The following is an 18,254-nucleotide window of genomic DNA, read 5'->3' on the forward strand; positions in this document are numbered from 1 at the left end:
TATTCAAGCATCGAGCATGCGTTTCATCTGTCTATATCTCCACAATCCAGGTCCTTAGACAAATGCAGCTCTACAGTACCTGTAGTACCGAAAGCATCTATTACTCATTTGTTAGACTGCTAATAAAGATCCACTTGTGCATATTCTGATTCACATTTACAGATTACATGATGACATTATTCTAACTGCTTTTTAGTACAAGGTTTCTGTGTTCACAATGTTTAATTGTTATTTCATTTACTCTGCACATCTGAATATCTCTTCGGCTGTGATTCGGTCTGCAGGCTGAGTGCTGTAGCTAATCACAGCCGTGCCGTTATTCAGTATAACCACGTGATTGTGATATTGGTTTTATACAACAATTCCATAAACAAGAAATTAATATTGAGTAACTGACATTTCGGACACAGTAAGGTCAAATGCTTTGTTTATTTTTGCTCCGCTAGTGGAAATAGATCCCGAAGCAGCTACGCTCACTTTGCAGCCCGTCGGCTACCTGGCTAGCTAGCTCACATTGATTTGTAGATTCCTGTTAAAGGTGCTTCCAGTGAAATTGTCTTCTCCTTCTTCTTTTCATCTTCATCTGATGAGCGTATTTTATTTTATCATATCATATTATTTGTATTTTATTTTATCATATTTTAAGTCAAAAGTTGTTTTTTTTTAATTTCAGCTTTAAATGCAGTGCTCTCAGACCAGGGTGTCATGCCATCCTTTTAGTGTTCATCATCTAACCTATTTTTCCCTCATCATTGTACAAATCATCTGGCATCTGGCATCATCTGGCGATCATCAAACTCATTTACCATTTACATTTTGAAAGTACTCAAGAATTCATACACTGCTGTGAAGACAAATGTGAGCATATGGTGTTTTATGGTGGGTGTTTGTCAACCTCCTGTAGGCCCACTGCAGGATTTTGACATAAACCCGAATGTATCATGCTACAGACTAATGTGAGACAGTCCCTAATACATCTGACTGCAGCCCGCTCTGTGTAACAACACAGTAATGAAGTAAAGAAAAACAGTTTTTCAGGGAACAATGGATTTTCCTTACAGTCATGAAAGGCCTGAACACTTCAAGTGTTCACCAGTCTTCATATTTGCCTTCACTTACACATGATTTGTCTGAATGTTGTTTGGGTCAAAGATCAGTGTGTTAAACCCATTGCAATGTCATTAGGAAACCATGTGCCCTGTGGACAATTGTAAATAGAAGAACTGGAAATGAACTGGACAAACAAAAGCCTGGCACATGTTCAAGGGCTGTTGCCTTTTATCAAGTTTACAAGTGAAACACTTTGTTCTGAGACAGATTTTGTGTTATCTCTTTAGTGGACAGATTGAGGGTACGATATTTGTGTTACAAGAGTTTTTTTGATTAGATGATGGCCTTTATTCATCAAAGTTTTGTAGAAAAGAGTGCACAGACTGACGTATCAAAAGAAATCTGTCTAATTCATGAAAGTGTCCAAGTGATTTGAGTGCAATTAATGCATCAACTTCAGCTACATGGATGCATGCTCCTGCCCACTAGTCCTTTATGTACTTGATATATGCATACCGCAGGCCCCAATTTACCCTCATATACATCTAAAAAAAAACACGCCCTAATCTATGCAGTGAGCCAATAAATGGAACACATCAACAGGCTAGCCAAGATTTGAGAAAGATCTGAGGAAAGAAGTAATAAATAAATATCAGTGAAGCTGAGTTTGTCTGAGGATACTGCAAATAAAAAGGCGGAGATGTGCTCTGTTTTCTATAAAGCTATTAGAAGCCATAATCAAGTAGAAAATAGAACTGCTTTCCAGCATCACCTGCAGGTAGTTATGAGAGCTCTATTAAAAGCTAGGTCACCTAACCGAAGCCAGATTTAATTAAAGAGTGATATTGACATAGTGATGATGTTGATTTTGATTATTTAACTGAAGCTCTTGACCTGTATTGGCATGATTTTTATGCATTGTGCTGTTACCGTTGATCGGCTGATCGCATGAAAGAGCAGGTGTACAGATGTTATTATTAAAGTGGCTGGTGAGTGCATATTGTGACCACTTACCCCAGATGCTATTTTAACAGATATAAGGGGTAGAGAGAGGGAGAGGGGTGGAAAAGTTCATCCATGATGATTTCATGATCCACAATATCCATCAAACAGAAAAACCCAGCTCCCTTTATGTGGCTTTCACTACATTGTGGCTTTCAGCTGATGTATATTTTCTGACATAAAATGCTTTGATAGTTCTGCATATTTCTTGATAGAAATCCCTCCATTGTCTGATGCACTACAGACATCAAACAAAGAAGCACATTGGCTGTCTGTGAAAACTGGTTTTATTACTGTGATAAATTATATTAATGCCAGTTTGTATCAGTACTCCCAGCTAGATAACTAGATTGTCACACATTTGGGTTAAATGAATTAGGTACCATTTTTATCGTAACTTATTATCCTTGCTAGTGTACAAGATGTCCTTGCTAATATCATTGACTTTATAATCAGCTAAATATATTGCCATGTCTTATCATTTGAGGATGGTATTAACTGGAGTGTTTCTGTGCAAATATGTAACTGGGCAAAAATATTGGAGCATTCACTTCATTGAATGAGAATCAGGACACAAGTCCAGCAGTTAGCCTGCGGTATTGCATGTAATCTGAAGCGTATTTGCTGTTTTTTATTTGACCCTGTTTGATACATTTGTTTAGTTGTTTGCGTTAGTGCGTTGGTATGTTGGTCTCTTTGCGGTTTAGGTTCTTTCTTAGTGCATCTGTCATGTTGATATGCTTGTGGACTGGTTCAATTATTGAAAAAAAAAATGTGGGCACTAATTACTGTGTTTTGACTCTGTGTCTGGGTCAATTGCTAGCAGTATCCACATTGCCTGTCAGTGGAACATTTGAGGAACAAATCCTTCTTTTGTTTTGTTGTGCTGTATTTGATCTAAATATCTAAAGAGCTTGATTTGTGAGTCTAGTCTCATGCTGTTTGCCTTTATCTTCAAGCTGGAAAATTAAATCTGCCTCTCAACACTTAAGATCTTTAAATGTATATACACTCATCAGACACTTTAATAGGAAGACCTGCTCAGAGGTAAGAGGAGAATTGGCAGACTGATTCGAGCTGACAGGAAGAATACGGTAACTCAGATAACCACTCTTTACACACACGGTGAGCAGAAAACCATCTCAGAATGCACAATATGTTGAACATACAACAGGTACTGTTATGCTGCTAAATGATTTTTTTTTTTTTGGCATACATATGAATCAAAATTACTTCCACTTCTGTCAGCATTTTTTCCTCATTTCATGCTTTCAGTTCTCTGTGAGCTTTACTATTTATGGCATTTTATGGATGTCTTTAAAAGCAAATGAGCTGTGGTGTGCAATGCTTTGCACTTTACGGGTGATTGGCATTTATCAACATGTGCACATGAGTATGAAGAAAATCAGCATTACAGAAACTGGCAGAAATTTTTAAGTCTTCAAGACAAATCTGTATTTGTATCTGATTAGAATGCATTACCTGTTCATTCTGAATAACATATTCATATTCATGTACATCCCAATTGCTGTACATGGGAATGGTTCTCATTTATTCATGTTATGCTTGAGGACATTGTGTGAAGTTGTGTAAAACAGTGGATCACTATGATACTTTCACTAACTCCTAGCACCATATTTTGCACGTTAGTGATTTTGGATGGCAGCATGTAATCCGGGGCCAAAGTGATGTCTGGAAGATTATTGCTGTCATTTACAATGAGTGCTTTTGGAATTAAGATGACTTACTTTTGGATTGTATTAAACTTTCCTTAACCTTTACTGTATGTATAATGCTTTTGATTAAACTGTGGTGTTGCGACACTAATGAAAGGTTTCACCTGACTTCTGAGCCATGAGCCTGGAGAATTTTTTTTGTTTTTAATTAAACATTCCTAGTTCTGTTTTTCTAAAAGACTAAACCAGATAATTTTGTCTAAGCCATCTAATTATGTCACAGTATGTTCTTTACATTTAAACTCCATTGCCTTTAACAGTCACTTTTATGCTACACCCAACTGGTCCCAAAATATTTGTAAAATCACATTTATATGTAATAATGTTCAACCGCATTTTGTCAAAGTAAAACCTGTAGAAAAATGTAAACTACCTTTGTTTTTCTACACCTCTTTCAGCACAGCTTTAAATCTGTTGCTGAGGTTTCTGCTGCCACCAGTATTGATTGACGATTAGGCTTTTATTTATAGTGGTGGAATGGCTAGTGAGGGGCAGTTGGGAACGGATGGAAGCTCATCTCAGGTCACGCTTTGAATCACATTAGACCGGAGCAGCCACCTATCGATTTTCCATTGGCTGCTTTCAGCCCTGTGAAAAATCTAATATCTCCATGCCATAAGCAAAAGGCTGTTTATTGGATGAAGTTCACGATTTGTTCATCTTCTTTCTACCATGCAATGTGTGTCATGCCTGATAATTTTACATGTAATACCAGAATTAGTATATATTATGTTTTCAAAATTTGATTTAGTTCTTTATACCCACAGATTAATGTACTTTGGATTGAATAACTGTTTCAAAAGGTTTCCATATACACAGAATAATTTTCTAAACTAAATTGAAGGGACAGAATAATGCAATAAATTTTTTTATTGTCACACTTCTCAGGTTACAGATGTCACAACATTCATAGCCAGTCACATTCAGTCACAATAACACTTCGATTTTTAGATAGTTTACAGTTTTTTTTAAAAGATATCATGAGGCCATAAAAAAACAAAGACTAGAAAACAGTGCATAATGAACACAAGACCCAGAAATTAAAATATACTCAAAAATAGGTCGCCTCACAATTAGTACAAGTATTACAGTAAATAATTTGATTAGTCAACAGTTAAAAATGTTTTTAATGTAATCCTAAAGAAGACTCAATATTTACAAAAAAAAAAAAAAAAAAAAACAGTCCGCGTGAAGTATTTCCACACAGCTGACGTGAGAACAACTCCCACATGTTTGCTTTGCTGAAAAGCTCACTGGTTGGTGTTAACATTAAGCAACTTGGCTACTCTTGTTAACGTGAACTACTTTAACCTGCTTTACTTTAACCTGTTGCACTACAAGCAATTCTCTGATATTTCAGGCTGTGTTTGTTACAGAAGCCATTTTCCTCTGATATCTGATATCCGATCCACCATTTTTTGCCTGTATGAGTTTGATACTGTTCCTCGGTATCGGATCAGAGCCATCTCTATTTCTATCTCTATGAATTAGAGATTCTATCTCTATGAATTAGAGATTGCTACTTCTATGTTTACACTGTTTACACTACCTCAGCTGTAATATTTGCACTTCTGTCACTTTATCACTTTCAACAGGACTGTGTACTGGTCGGCGTCATAGTTATGTACTGTCTGTTCTGTCTTGTGCTGTCTGCACATGTTTGCACTTGTGCACTTTACGTTTAATTTATGTAATTTATGTAGTCCCCGTAGTTCTGTGTTGTTCTGTGTTGTCTATGTGGCACCTTGGTCCTGGAGAAACGTTGTTTCGTTTCACTGTGTACTTGTATATGGCTGAAATGACAATAAACTCCACTTGACTTGATCTCAAATGAACTGGTGTTAAGTAGATCCTATTAATAAGCTTAAAGTAAAGTAAATAAATTATGCTCATGTATGTCAATCGAAATACATTTAGGAAATGTTTTCCTCCAAATGGAACACCAAATTCCAAACATAAGCTCCTTACATTACCTATTAAACTAAATGTAATCCGACTGAGGAAGCCAAACTATTTTGTCTCTTATGATATGACCCTTTGCTGCCTTGTTGCTTGCTAATTTTACTTGTTTGGCTTGGTACCAGCATTTCTGGTGGAGTCAAGTGACTAGCCTCTGTTTCAAGGGACTTTAGTAATCAAGTCAAGTCAAGTCAAGAGGCTTTTATTGTCATTTCAACCATATACAGCTGGTACAGTACACAGTGAAATGAAACAACGCTCCTCCAGGACCATGGTGCTACATAAGACAACACAAAACTACATGAGACTACACAGAACTAGCTAAGACTACACAGACCTACACAGGACTACATAAATACATGCATGTGTGCAAACATGCAAACAGTGCAAGACAAGTACAAATTTCCTAAAACAGGACAATAGGCACTGTAAGGGATAGTGCAGTGCCGACTAGTACTTAGTCCTAGTGTGGATAAAGAAGAGTGCCATATGTACAGGCTGTGCAGAAAGATATAACAAAATAATATTAAAATGCCGTAAATGTAAACATAACATACTATGACATTATGTATTTACTACAATAAATGCAGTGTTAGCAGCAAGAGTGCAGGTGGTCAATACAGTATTTTGTGTACAGTGTTTTAGCAGCAATTTAAGAAAGAAGTGTGCAGAAATTGCAAAGGGAATGAAGTGGTGTTGATCATGAGTATGTGTGTGTGTGTGTGTATATGTGTGTGTGTGTGTGTGTGTGCGCGTGTGCATTTATGTGTGTGTGGGTTGGTGTCAGTCCAGTCTCTGAGTATTGAGGAGTCTGATGGCTTGGGGGAAGAAACTGTTACACAATCTAGCCGTGTCGGCCTGAATGCTTCGGTACCTTTTGCCAGACGGCAGGAGGGTGAAGAGTTTGTGTGAAGGGTGTGTGTGGTCATCCACAATGCTAGTGGCTTTGCGGATGCAGCGTGTGGTGTAATTGTCTGTGATGGAGGAAACTCTGATGATCTTCTCAGCTGTCTTCACTATCCGCTTCAGGGTCTTGCAATCGGAGATGGTGCAATTTCCAAACTGGGCGGTGAAGCAGCTGCTCAGGATGCTCTCGATTGTCCCTCTGTATAATATGGTGAAGATAGGGGTGGGAGAAATAGAAAGTAGAGACACTGCTGGTGTTCAGGGACCAGGTCAGGTTCTCCGCCAGGTGAACACCAAGGAATTTGGTGCTCTTGACGATCTCCACAGAAGTGCTGTGCAGAGGATGTTCAGTGGAGAGTGGTTAGTCCGTGCTCTCCCAAAGTCAACAAACATCTCTTTTGTTTTGTCCACATTCAGAGACCGGGTGTTGGCTCTGCACCAGTCCATTAACCGCTGCACCTCCTCTCTGTGTGCTGACTCATCATTTTTGTTGATGAGACCCAACATGGTTGTGTCATCAGCAAACTTGGTGATGTGATTTGAGCTGTGCATCGCTGCACAGTCGTGAGTCAGCAGAGTGAACAGCAGTGGACTGAGCACACAGCCCCTGGGGGGGCCCCGGTGCTCAGTGTGGTGGTGATGGAGATGCTGCTCCCAATCCAGACTGACTGGGGTCTCCCAGTCAGGAAGTCCAGGATCCACGTGTAGAGGGAGGTGTTCAGGCCCAGACAGCTCAGCTTTCCAATCAGGTGCTGAGGAGTGATTGTGTTGAATGCTGAGCTGAAGTTTATGAACAGCATTCGAACGTGTGTGTCCTTTTTGTCCAGGTGGCTGAGGTGCCAGATGGAGGGTGGTGGTGATGGCGTTGTACTGTTACTTCACAAAGGAGTTTGTGTATTCAGAAAGCCCACTCACTGAGATCTGGGAGATCTGGATTGTGTGTTGAATAAGGATCCAAGATTTGATTGACTCACTTTGCTTCCATCTGTCCTCTGCTGTTCTCAACCCAGTCATAAAAGTGTTTATTCTAGTTTGTGATGTAAAGCCATTGAAATGATGATACTCACAGAAAACAACAGTTTGGGCTCAATTTAGTCCCAAACTGACCAAAAAAGATAAGCATAACTGGAACTTAATGAGCCAAGCAACACAACCAAGCAGAGATAATGATATATGTTTCTAGGTTTTCTTACTTGTCTGCTGTAATAAGCCCAGGTCTTAGATGTCTTACTTGTTCTATGTGTTCTTTGTTTGCTAAACTTTGACTTAGTATAGGAAACTTTTTTCCTTTTAATGTTCTGGTGATTTTTTTATCTACATGTTCATTTTAATGGTAGAGTCCCTGCTTCCAGTCTGCAGTACTTTAGTCATTACAAAGGAAAAGGACATTAATGGACATTAAAATAAATCATAAGCTATGCCTTGTCCAGAAAATAAGAATCTGCTATGTTATTCGGGAAGTACAATTATATCTGTTAATCTCTTTTGGTGCTGGTGATGACAGTAACAATGTAGACAGCAGCGGCTCGTGAACATAGATTTTGGTGGGGCAGGACAACACTAATAACAACATAGCAAACAAATTTAAGTTTACAGTCACAGGCTATCACACTTGGCTTATCCTACTATGTAGTGAATTTTTAGAGTAACCCTGTAACAAGCAGTTGAGAGCCAACAACATACAGTCTTTCAGCATACACTCTAGCAGCTTGAACAGTTTTAGATGCACCTTTGTTTAACTGTGTTTGATACAGCAGGTGTGTTTGCTGTGTGTGAGATGGACACAGTATAGCTAATACAATTAACCAGGGATGCCAGGTTTCAGCAAAGTTTCTAGCCCAACTATATCTAAAAATCTACACAAAAGACTTGAAGCATCTAGAAAGGCAAGCAAATTAATGGAACATTGGATTATACTGTATCTATCAAATAGTAATGTATTTTTTTTTAAAGTTGGCCACTCAAAAGCTATAATTTAGACAGTATGGAATGGGGAATGAAGACTTACATGTAGGCGAATGAAGATTAACGTGTTAACGTGGCTGATATAGATGATGGGGCACTGGACCATATGGAGCCACCTCTGAATGTAGAGCTAGGAAGGTGCATATAACATGAATAAAACATATTTTAAAATACTATGTGTGTTAGGAAATGTACATTCCAATAAATACAGCAGTATGTTTTGACATGTTTATGTACAGTAAGATTCAAGTTCTGTAGTTAAATATAATTGCATACAGAACAGAAAAAAGCAAGTGTACACAAAAATGCAAGAGTTACTGCCCATTTCAGGAGCCTCTGTGCCCCATTGCAGGTACATCCGGCCAGAGCAGAAGCTAAACGTTACCATGAGTAGCACGGGCTGCAGCGGGCAACCAGAGCAACATGTAGCCTTCCTGGAGCATGTAGTGGTACGGGTGCTGATCGTTCACCCACGCAGGGGAGACCTGGAGATCAGCCTGGTCTCTCCATCAGGAACACGCTCCCAGCTCCTGGCCAAAAGGTGAGTACATTAGTCATACATACACACGTTAGCTGGTCAGTTATGGTTTAATAATACCACAAATGTGTGTGGTGGTCTGTAAAAACCTGTCAGATATCACTGTGGCTGAATTCTGGAAAACCACCAAAAATTATGAAAAATCATGTTTTTCCGATAATATACTTTGACATCTCAACTACTCTACTAACTATATTAGACCAAAGTATTGTCTACTTTCTGACTTTGCCTTGGCGTCTGCCTGCGAAGATCATGCTGAGTAAGGAACTAGTTTAAAAGACACAGTGGTAAAAACATTTAGTCTTCCTAGCTTATTCTGCTTTTCTCATGGTTTGAAAGAGGTTTCAGATTACATGCCATAGCAAAATGGTCATAAGCCTAATCAAATTCAGATTTTGATCAAAATGTTAAAATGTCCATGATTCTCCTTAACAATCACATCATCAAAACAGAGAAAAGCGCTTACACACTGTACAGACAACAGTGGACAAAGTTTTCAAATGTTTACATGACCTAATAAAAGACATAAATCTTCACTTTTGGGGATGACCAGATTTTTCGGTGCTAGAACTTGTTACTTGTGGTTGAGATACATGCAAAAGGGAAACATCGTTGCTTCAAGAAAGTCTACAGAAGTTTATATAGTAGAAAATGTCAAAATTTGACCGTGTGAAGGGTTTTCCCAGGTTACAACACATATTCTGCCTTTGAGGCATTCAGTCATGTACAAATCTGGAGGCTATTCCCAATGAGATACATGCTTTTTCCCTAAGTAATCCAGAGCTGTGAAATACTGTGCTTAGTATCTACTAAATCCTTACATAGCAACTTTAATTCCTCTAGGCTCCCATAAGCTATAAGCTTTTGCTCTGTGTTGTTGTCCTGGCTTTGACTCACTCTCTTATACTGGCAGATGTTGAAATCTTTTCCTCTTAGTTCCTTTATATTCAGAGTGTCTATACAAGCTTAAAGAGTATGATGTAGATCCTGTCAGATGTAACTCATTTACATGGTTTTCAACTTCCCTTCGCTTCTTGTGGTGCTCTCTGGCATCATCTATTGGCTTGGTGTTCTCTTAACTGTCACTGGATACAGTTATGAACTTTGAGCGACACTGGTATTCTGGCAACCCATCAAGGCTAAAACACACACTACTTCTTTTTGTGTCACTCACATAACAGACTATTTTGATTGAGTTGTTAGATTTGTTTTTATCTTTTTCGTATAGCAGAATAAATATGCTGGCTCCTACATTGCAATACAAGTGCTTGAAGGAATGAAAAATGCTGCTGTGACTTTGTCCTTCCGCTGATAATAATGACACGAGTCAGCTTCGAACGGCTGCCTCAGTATCCTGCTGTCCTGATAGCTCCTTGCTGAGCTTTTTTGTTGTGACACTTCCTCTCATTATTTACTGCACAGGACCACAGGGACCTGTCAGATTCCTCATTTGTGCTGTTACCTCCCCCAAAGAGCTCACTTTAGCAAGAACAAATGTGGCGAGGGATGACAAGCTAATGGTGCTCCCTGTGATTCGTGTGTATTTATTAGTGATCGTTCGTTGGCCACGGTCTCGCCACAGGGCATGGCGTGATGTTCCTATAGTCAGTCCAGAGCATTTTTTTCATGTGACACTGAATTTGCATTGGGTTCTTTGCCCTCCAGAATTATTGGCATCTTTTGTCAGAATAAACAAAAAAAATCATTGTATAAAATTAATATTTACGCTCAAAAAATAAGAGAAACTATTTATCTTTTAACTATTTAATAATCATTCTCATTAGGACTACTCGTTTAAATAATAGCATTTTCTCTCAAAATATATGGTCCAAAAGTCTGAGACCACAAGTGAAATTGCTTCTATTTTGCATTCTTTTTTAATTTAATACAACAATGTTCATTACAAATTATATTATTGAGAACAACTTGAGTGAAAAGTGGAATCTTTGAAATATTTACATGAATATGAGTTTCTTAGTATTTGGTACGTCCCCTTTTTGCCTTAATGACAGTGTGTACTCAAGCTGACACGGACTCCACAAGTTTGTGCAAAACCTTATGATCCATTTTAGACCAAATCCATCAGAGTGTCGTCTGAACACATGCTTCAGTAGAAGAGATTAGGCATGAGGAAAATCTGACCTATTGAACAAAGCTTTTAACAAGCACAATATCACAAAATTTGCAATTTAAATTTAAATAGAGACCTAGAAATAGTGCAGAATTTTGAATATTAAATATTCAAGATATTGAAAATTTACTTTCTTTTGAATATTTCAGAATTCTTAAACCTTCTGATTTGAATACATGACCTTCTCTTTTATGACATGAAACCTTAACCACTGGGCCACCACAACTAGCTCAAGGAGAATGCATTGATTCTATGCAGTCTTTTAGTGGAGTTAATTCAGTGGTAGAAGTAAAGGACTTAATACAAGCTAGTTGTGGTTTTGTTATGGTGTAGTTGTGGTGGCTCAGTGGTTAAGGCTTTGAGTCACAGATCAGAAGGATGCGTGTTCAAGTTCCAGCACTGCCAAGCTGTCATGGTTGGGCAACACCCTTAACCTTCAGCTCAGCTGTATCCCGCATCAGCCAAATGAGCAAGCGCACTGGCTTATATGGTATTTTATACAACATTAAGATATTACGGTACTTTACAGTACTTTAGATTTTTTTTTTTTACAGTGTGTGGCTGCACACATGTACAATCCCTTTGTCATTCATCACCATGGGAAAAAACAAAGTAGCTTTAACACAAAAGAGACAAATCATTGTTGACCCAATACAGTAATGGATAATTTAAAAATACATAAGCAGTTAATATACTGTTAATCACAATTACGCCATAGTGAAAGATTTCACATGTCTGAAACAGCTGGAAATTTGGAAGGAATTGTAGCCATAAGCACAATGTCCCCCCACACAGTTAGGATGATGAAGGTGAAGGAGGGGAAAAAAGATTTCAAAGATTACAGTTTTAGAATTGCACAGTTTAATTGGTTCTTGTGGGTGTCAAGTTTCTAAATCAACAGTTAAATTGCACTTCACAAACAAGCTGTTGATGTGTTGCAGGAAGCCTTTCCTGAAAGCATCTCACAAAATGCAGTGTCTAAATGTCTCCAAGTCTCATTAGAACTACAGAGTAGTCTCATTAGAACTACCAGCAGTCGTGGTTAGATGAGGCCAAATCAGCATGTTCAGAGGCAGAAGAGGACGGCATACGAGCAAAAGCAGCTGATACCCCACTGTAAAATATGGAGGTGGATCTGTGATGCTTTGGGGCTGTTTTGTGGCTGATGGTTCAGGGCTATAGAGTCTTGTGAAGACTGATAGAATCATTCTTTCACTAAGGATATTTCAGATCAAAACATGGGTGCATCCGCCAGGAGGTTCAGTCATGGCCACAGCTAGGGCTTTATACAAGATGATGAGCCAAACATACCTCGAAAACAACACAGATATGGTTAAAGAAACACAAATCTATATTTCATGTGGTGTAAATTGAAGAGGTAAGTCCACATGTACAAACCGAAAAATATAAACAAGCTTTACATGTTCTGCATGGAGGAGTGGACCAAGATCACCTACAAGCATCTTCAACCTTTATAGATCTTGAATGCAGTCTTGTGTAGAAAGAAATGTAGTACAGAAACATTTAAATAAAACTATACAATGTCCCTGTATGTTTAAGCTCATAATACGTTTGTTATTCCTTTGGAGATGTTAATTTCTGCTTATTTTAATGAATGTAGAAACTCACACGGTCATAGTGACCTGTAGAGAAAGAGAATCCTTTAATGGCACGTGTAATTGTGTGTGTGTGTGTGTGTATGTGTGTGTGTATGCATGTGAACTGTGAATACAAAGCCAAAATGAAAGATATTTGTGAACATCTCATTTGTGAGCAGCCTGGAGAGCCAGTTTTAAAAACTGTCGGCCTTTTTCAAACTACTAATTAGCCCCAGTGTAAAACCAGACATGGTTTTCTTTGATCTAAGTTGATCTAACTTCAACCCCAGAAACACCATGAATCTTTGAATTTCATCTGCAGTATATTTTGTTGGGGTGATAAACCCTGAAGTTTGTTTAAGATCCAGCATACTGAACAGATGCAGAGGGTGAAAACTAATGATTTATGTATATTAGTAAAGCACGAGTGTTAGTTTTGCACAGCAGTGTGACGGTCTGTGTACAAAACAGGGTTATTTTTGGCTTTTCGCAGCTCACTAAGTGGAGCTTGCTGGAAACAAGTCACTATTGTTTGAAGTGCTTTCACCTCTTTTTTCAGGGACAGATTCTGTGAATGCTTCAATCAGAAATGCTGATGCGCTAACAGTGCATGAAAGCTAGGCAAAGCAGTTAGCACGAGCTCATTGTATGTTTAGATGTACTTTCTTCCTTCCTAAAATTTGAGGTGAAACACAAAGGTTTTGGAAAGTGCTGTATAAAAGTACAGAAGTAATGACTAAGCAAACAAACAAACAAACAAACAAACAAACAAACGAAAAACCAACCTGATAAGTTAGAAACCAGACCAACTGTACTGAAGCTTCCCACAGATGAGCTTTCATTATAATCAGCCTTTGAATCTACGCCAGTTTTTAAAATACCTAATCAAGAAGGATATACGTCTTGGAAGAATTGCGATAGTTTTCATCACCTACATTGTGTTTTAGTTAGCTCCTCGCAAAGAAAAATGAAAGTACACCAAGAGCATGATCTCACAGGCTGATTAAATTCAATTATAATGACAACTAAAACCAGCAGAGAGCTTCACTGATTGTAGTTTTCCATAAATAAATAAATGATTCAATAGTGTGATGATATCGCCATGTGTGATGCAAAAGAAAACCTGCTAGAAACTCATTTGTGGCTTGTTCATTTATAGATGTCTAGATGTGAGAAATATAATCTTATTACAGACATCACACTGAGAAACAGGAACAGGACATTTTTTTTTTTTTTTAGAAATTTGGATTTGTTTCTGCCACAAGCGATTATATAAAGTATTTTTAACCGGCTACACTTTCAAACCGAATGTCCATTTGATATTAATTCTTATCCAGTCCTATCATTCTTAAACCTGGTCTACACTGTACACTTTTTAAAATCTTGTTCACAATCGCCTATGATTAGGGATGGGTAATATGACGTATATTTATGATATAATCTCGATAATATGATAAATTATGTCACTGTATGTTTTTCTAAGATATTGCAAGATATTGTTATTTTTTATAACAATTACAAACTCTGATTGAAAGCAATTGATATGATTTAATTTTAAAAATTATATTTAACTGAATTTTTTTAACTGTAAAATGTTATTTTTTTTACAGATCTTTTTAAATTCAGATTTTATACAGTTTGATTTTTCCTCCTTTTGTAGATAGTAAATAAAAGTGTCTAGTGTAGAAATATCTTCAAGCATCCTGATATGATCTTATTGTCATATCATCCCAACCTATAATTTATATCAACACACTGTAGAGAAAAATTCCTCTCAGGGACATTGTTGCTAAGTACAATTACTGTGTAATAAAACGCTGTAGTTAATGGTTCTAAAAGCTTTTTTTTTTCTCAGTCTTGTCAGTGAGCATATAGTGCATGCCACGTACCCATGAGATGTCATTACTCACACTCAGCTCAGGTTATGTGGGCAGTAGCTATCTCCTGCCAACAATTTTCCTGTCTGTCATGGACAGATGATGAAGAAATCTCAAACAGGAACATATGATATTGGTTACAGCCTAACCACCCTAGCCTACATGCAGTCTGCCTTCTGTCTGCTCTTTCTTTGAGTCATCCTTTTGATGATATTGTTGTTGCCATGTGCAGAAACACATGCAGTGCATTTTAGAAAAATGGTTTATGACACTGAAAGAATGAATCCAGGTGTCTGATATCAGATACAGTATGAGCAGTTAATCTGGCACTTAATGCACAGTGACATCATAATCAGCTTCAAATCAGTGAAATCTTTTAGTGGGTGTTATATCAATAGGCATTTGCTTTTTCTTCTTTTTCTTGTTTTGTTAGAATGCATGAGTGGTCTTGCTGCTTACATCTATGATTATTAGTCAATGGAGCAGCTTCCAGCAAAGAAAAACATAAATCCACATTGTGTTTTTCTTCATTAAGCTGTTTCCTTCTGTTTTCGGATCCCTCCGGCTGTGTTGCAGGTTGTTTGATAACTCTAATGAGGGCTTCAGGAACTGGGAGTTCATGACGGTGCACTGCTGGGGAGAGCGGGCGGAAGGCACATGGACCCTGGAGATATCTGACTCACCCTCACAGCTCCGCAGCAACCGCGAGGTTCTAGGTAAGGACTATAAAGATTAGAGCTCTATCCTGGGTGTTGAGAGACTGTTGCGATATGCGTGTTTTTCTGGACCTCTCCAAATCTCTTCATTTAACCAACCTGAGTGACTCATAGGCAACTGTGTCTGAGTGCTTTTCCTGTCTCAGTCTTTACTGTCTGTGATGCATTGCTTCAGATCAAGTAATAAAGATAAGAATCACTGAAGGGCTGGCGCAGACCTGCAAAGCGTTAAACTCTCGTTTTAAACTCTTTAATATTAACTGACGCCACGGAAGCCCCCTTCGTTCCATCTCACATTATGAGTAATCTCTCATCTCATCTTGATTTTTCCATTTGAAAGATGCACTGATGCAGCACCCTTGCTTTCTTCAAGGTAAATGGAGAATGTTTTGAGTTCCCTAACGTGAAATAAAATGTCTACATCTATGAATGTATGTTCGACCTAGCTAATATTAAACAAGTATATAGTTAACATCAGTTAACTATATTTATTAGTGATGCTATCAAAGATTTGGCTGAAAATAGTCAAAAATGGTACTTTTTTGGCCAAAATACCTTCAATAAAGAGTAACATTTTACAAATAATTTTAATGGTAATGATAATTAAGAGGTAATAGAAGCAATAGAAACTGGAGTATGCATATATACAGGTTTTACAGTTACCACCAGAGCACCACCAATCCAAAAGTGCTTGGTGATTACTGTAAAACCGTGTATATATGTGCAGTCAAGTTTCAACCTTATGCAAGTGGTGACTATATTGAAAAATTATTTTCATACATCCACCCCCTGACCCCCACTAGGAACTACGCATTACTCCTGTTCAGGGATGGCAGGTCTATCGATGCATCCATCTTGGCTCGGAAAGCACATAAGAATTTTAAATATATTTATTCCTAGTCTGCTCACAGATCCAACTTTTAATCAATTCACTTGCAGGCTGTTTCAAAAATGGTGATGGGCCAGAAATCGCCCACAGGGTGTAGTTTGGACACTGGCCTAAATCATGACTGTCTTTTTACTTTCTCTTTTCTCCTGAACCCCATCCTCCTTGCTATGTCTTCATCTCTGTCTCCCTTGGTGGCTCTCTCAGGTAAGCTAAAGGAGTGGACTCTGATTCTCTATGGCACATCTGAGCACCCCTACCAGTCTCACGGTTCTCATCACTCTCGTGCTCGGATGCTGGAGATTTCCGGTGTTAAGAGTCCAGAGCCTTCACTCAGCACAGCCCTCCAACACGAAGACGAGGAGGAGGAGTACACTGGTACAAATAATGTTCCTTGTGATTAATAATTCTCCCCTTTTCTCCCCAGTGATGATAGAAACGATATGATAGATGTGAACATTATTTTCCACTGATCTTAAAACAGTTGATGTGTGTTTGTGGAGGAGATGCTACATACGCCAGTGAGTATGTTTACATGTAATCTGATAACTGCAAAAGTGTTCAATTTTGGTGGTAATACAGCCAATGCATTTACAAAGCTACAGGTGATGTCGGTTTGTAATATCAAGCCTATATAGATGCTACATAGTGTGATGCAACACATCGACAGAGCAAAATCTAAATTGGGTTGATATCTAAATTGGGTTGATATGGACAAGAGTGAAGCGCTGTTCTGTGCTGATGCTTTCAGGGCCTTGCCATCATGAGTGTGGTGATCAGGGCTGTGATGGCCCAGATGCTGACCACTGCCTAAACTGCATCCACTTCAGCCTGGGCAGCCTGAAGACTGGGAGGTAAAGCACATATAACGACTTCATTCGAGCAATGTTCTTTTAACTTTAAGACTATAGATTAGCTATAGAAACTTGCTCCTTATGTCATGTGTAAAAAAAACTTTTCATTCTGATAGAAATATTTAGAAAGACACAGTAATGGCATCTACGAAGTAAAATTTCAGCTTTTCTATTCCTTATAGAATATCAAAAATTGTGGGCACATAATATTTAACAAAATATTCATAAAGCAAAATAATCAATAGTTACAGCTCTAATAATTAATCATTTTCCTCTCAGGCACATAGTGAGAGTTGGACTTATGTTATACTTCATGATGGTCAGTAGTCGATTCACGGCTTTGTCTTTTTTTTTTCTCACAGGGAGCATTTTAGATCTTTATCCCTTCATGGAATTAGTATTGACTTCTTAAGCAACTTGTTAAAAAATCTGTTGGTTTTAAAAACGCTTAATGGAGTTTCTTGGCAGTCATGATTTAAGACCACAAACTGAGCATTTATTGAATATACCCACAGTCAAACTGAAAATCCTTGGAGAAGCCGCTTTTTGTTTTTCATCAGTCAACCTTGTCTTTCCAGCTTTAATAAGCATTTTAGTGTTTCACCCCCAATACTTTCCATCTCTTTTATATGGCTTATATATTGATAGTTCAGATGTTGTTATTATTATTATTATTATTATTATTATTATTATTATTTCCTGTATACCTGATCATTTACACAAATATCCAATCAGCCAATTATGTAGCAGCAGCACAATGCATAAAATTATGCTGGTACAGGCCGAGAGCTTCAGTTAACGTTCACATCAAACATTAGAATGGGGAGATCAGCATTTTCTGAAATACTTAAACCAGCTCATCTGGCACCAACATCCATGCTACGGTCATCACTAAGATCCATGTTAAGTCACTGAGCTCACATTTTTTCCCATTCTGATGTTTGATATGAACATATGTTATCTGCCTGATTTTATGCGTTACGCTGCTGCCACATGGCAGACTGGATAACTGCATGAATGAGCAGGTGTTCCTAAT

General features: G+C 38.0%; 1 protein-coding gene across 1 annotated transcript in view; it reads left to right on the forward strand.

The window, feature by feature from the left end:
* The window catches only part of pcsk6 (proprotein convertase subtilisin/kexin type 6), a 70,728-nt gene that overhangs the window by 33,716 nt on the left and 18,758 nt on the right, over positions 1-18,254 (forward strand). The window contains exons 12-15 of the mRNA XM_026930802.3: positions 8,971-9,159; positions 15,339-15,478; positions 16,572-16,742; positions 17,116-17,218. Coding sequence (XP_026786603.3) covers positions 8,971-9,159; positions 15,339-15,478; positions 16,572-16,742; positions 17,116-17,218 — 603 coding nt within the window. The remainder of the gene's footprint in view (positions 1-8,970; positions 9,160-15,338; positions 15,479-16,571; positions 16,743-17,115; positions 17,219-18,254) is intronic.

Source organism: Pangasianodon hypophthalmus, chromosome 11, assembly GCF_027358585.1.
Source record: "Pangasianodon hypophthalmus isolate fPanHyp1 chromosome 11, fPanHyp1.pri, whole genome shotgun sequence".
NCBI classification, from domain to species: domain Eukaryota; kingdom Metazoa; phylum Chordata; class Actinopteri; order Siluriformes; family Pangasiidae; genus Pangasianodon; species Pangasianodon hypophthalmus.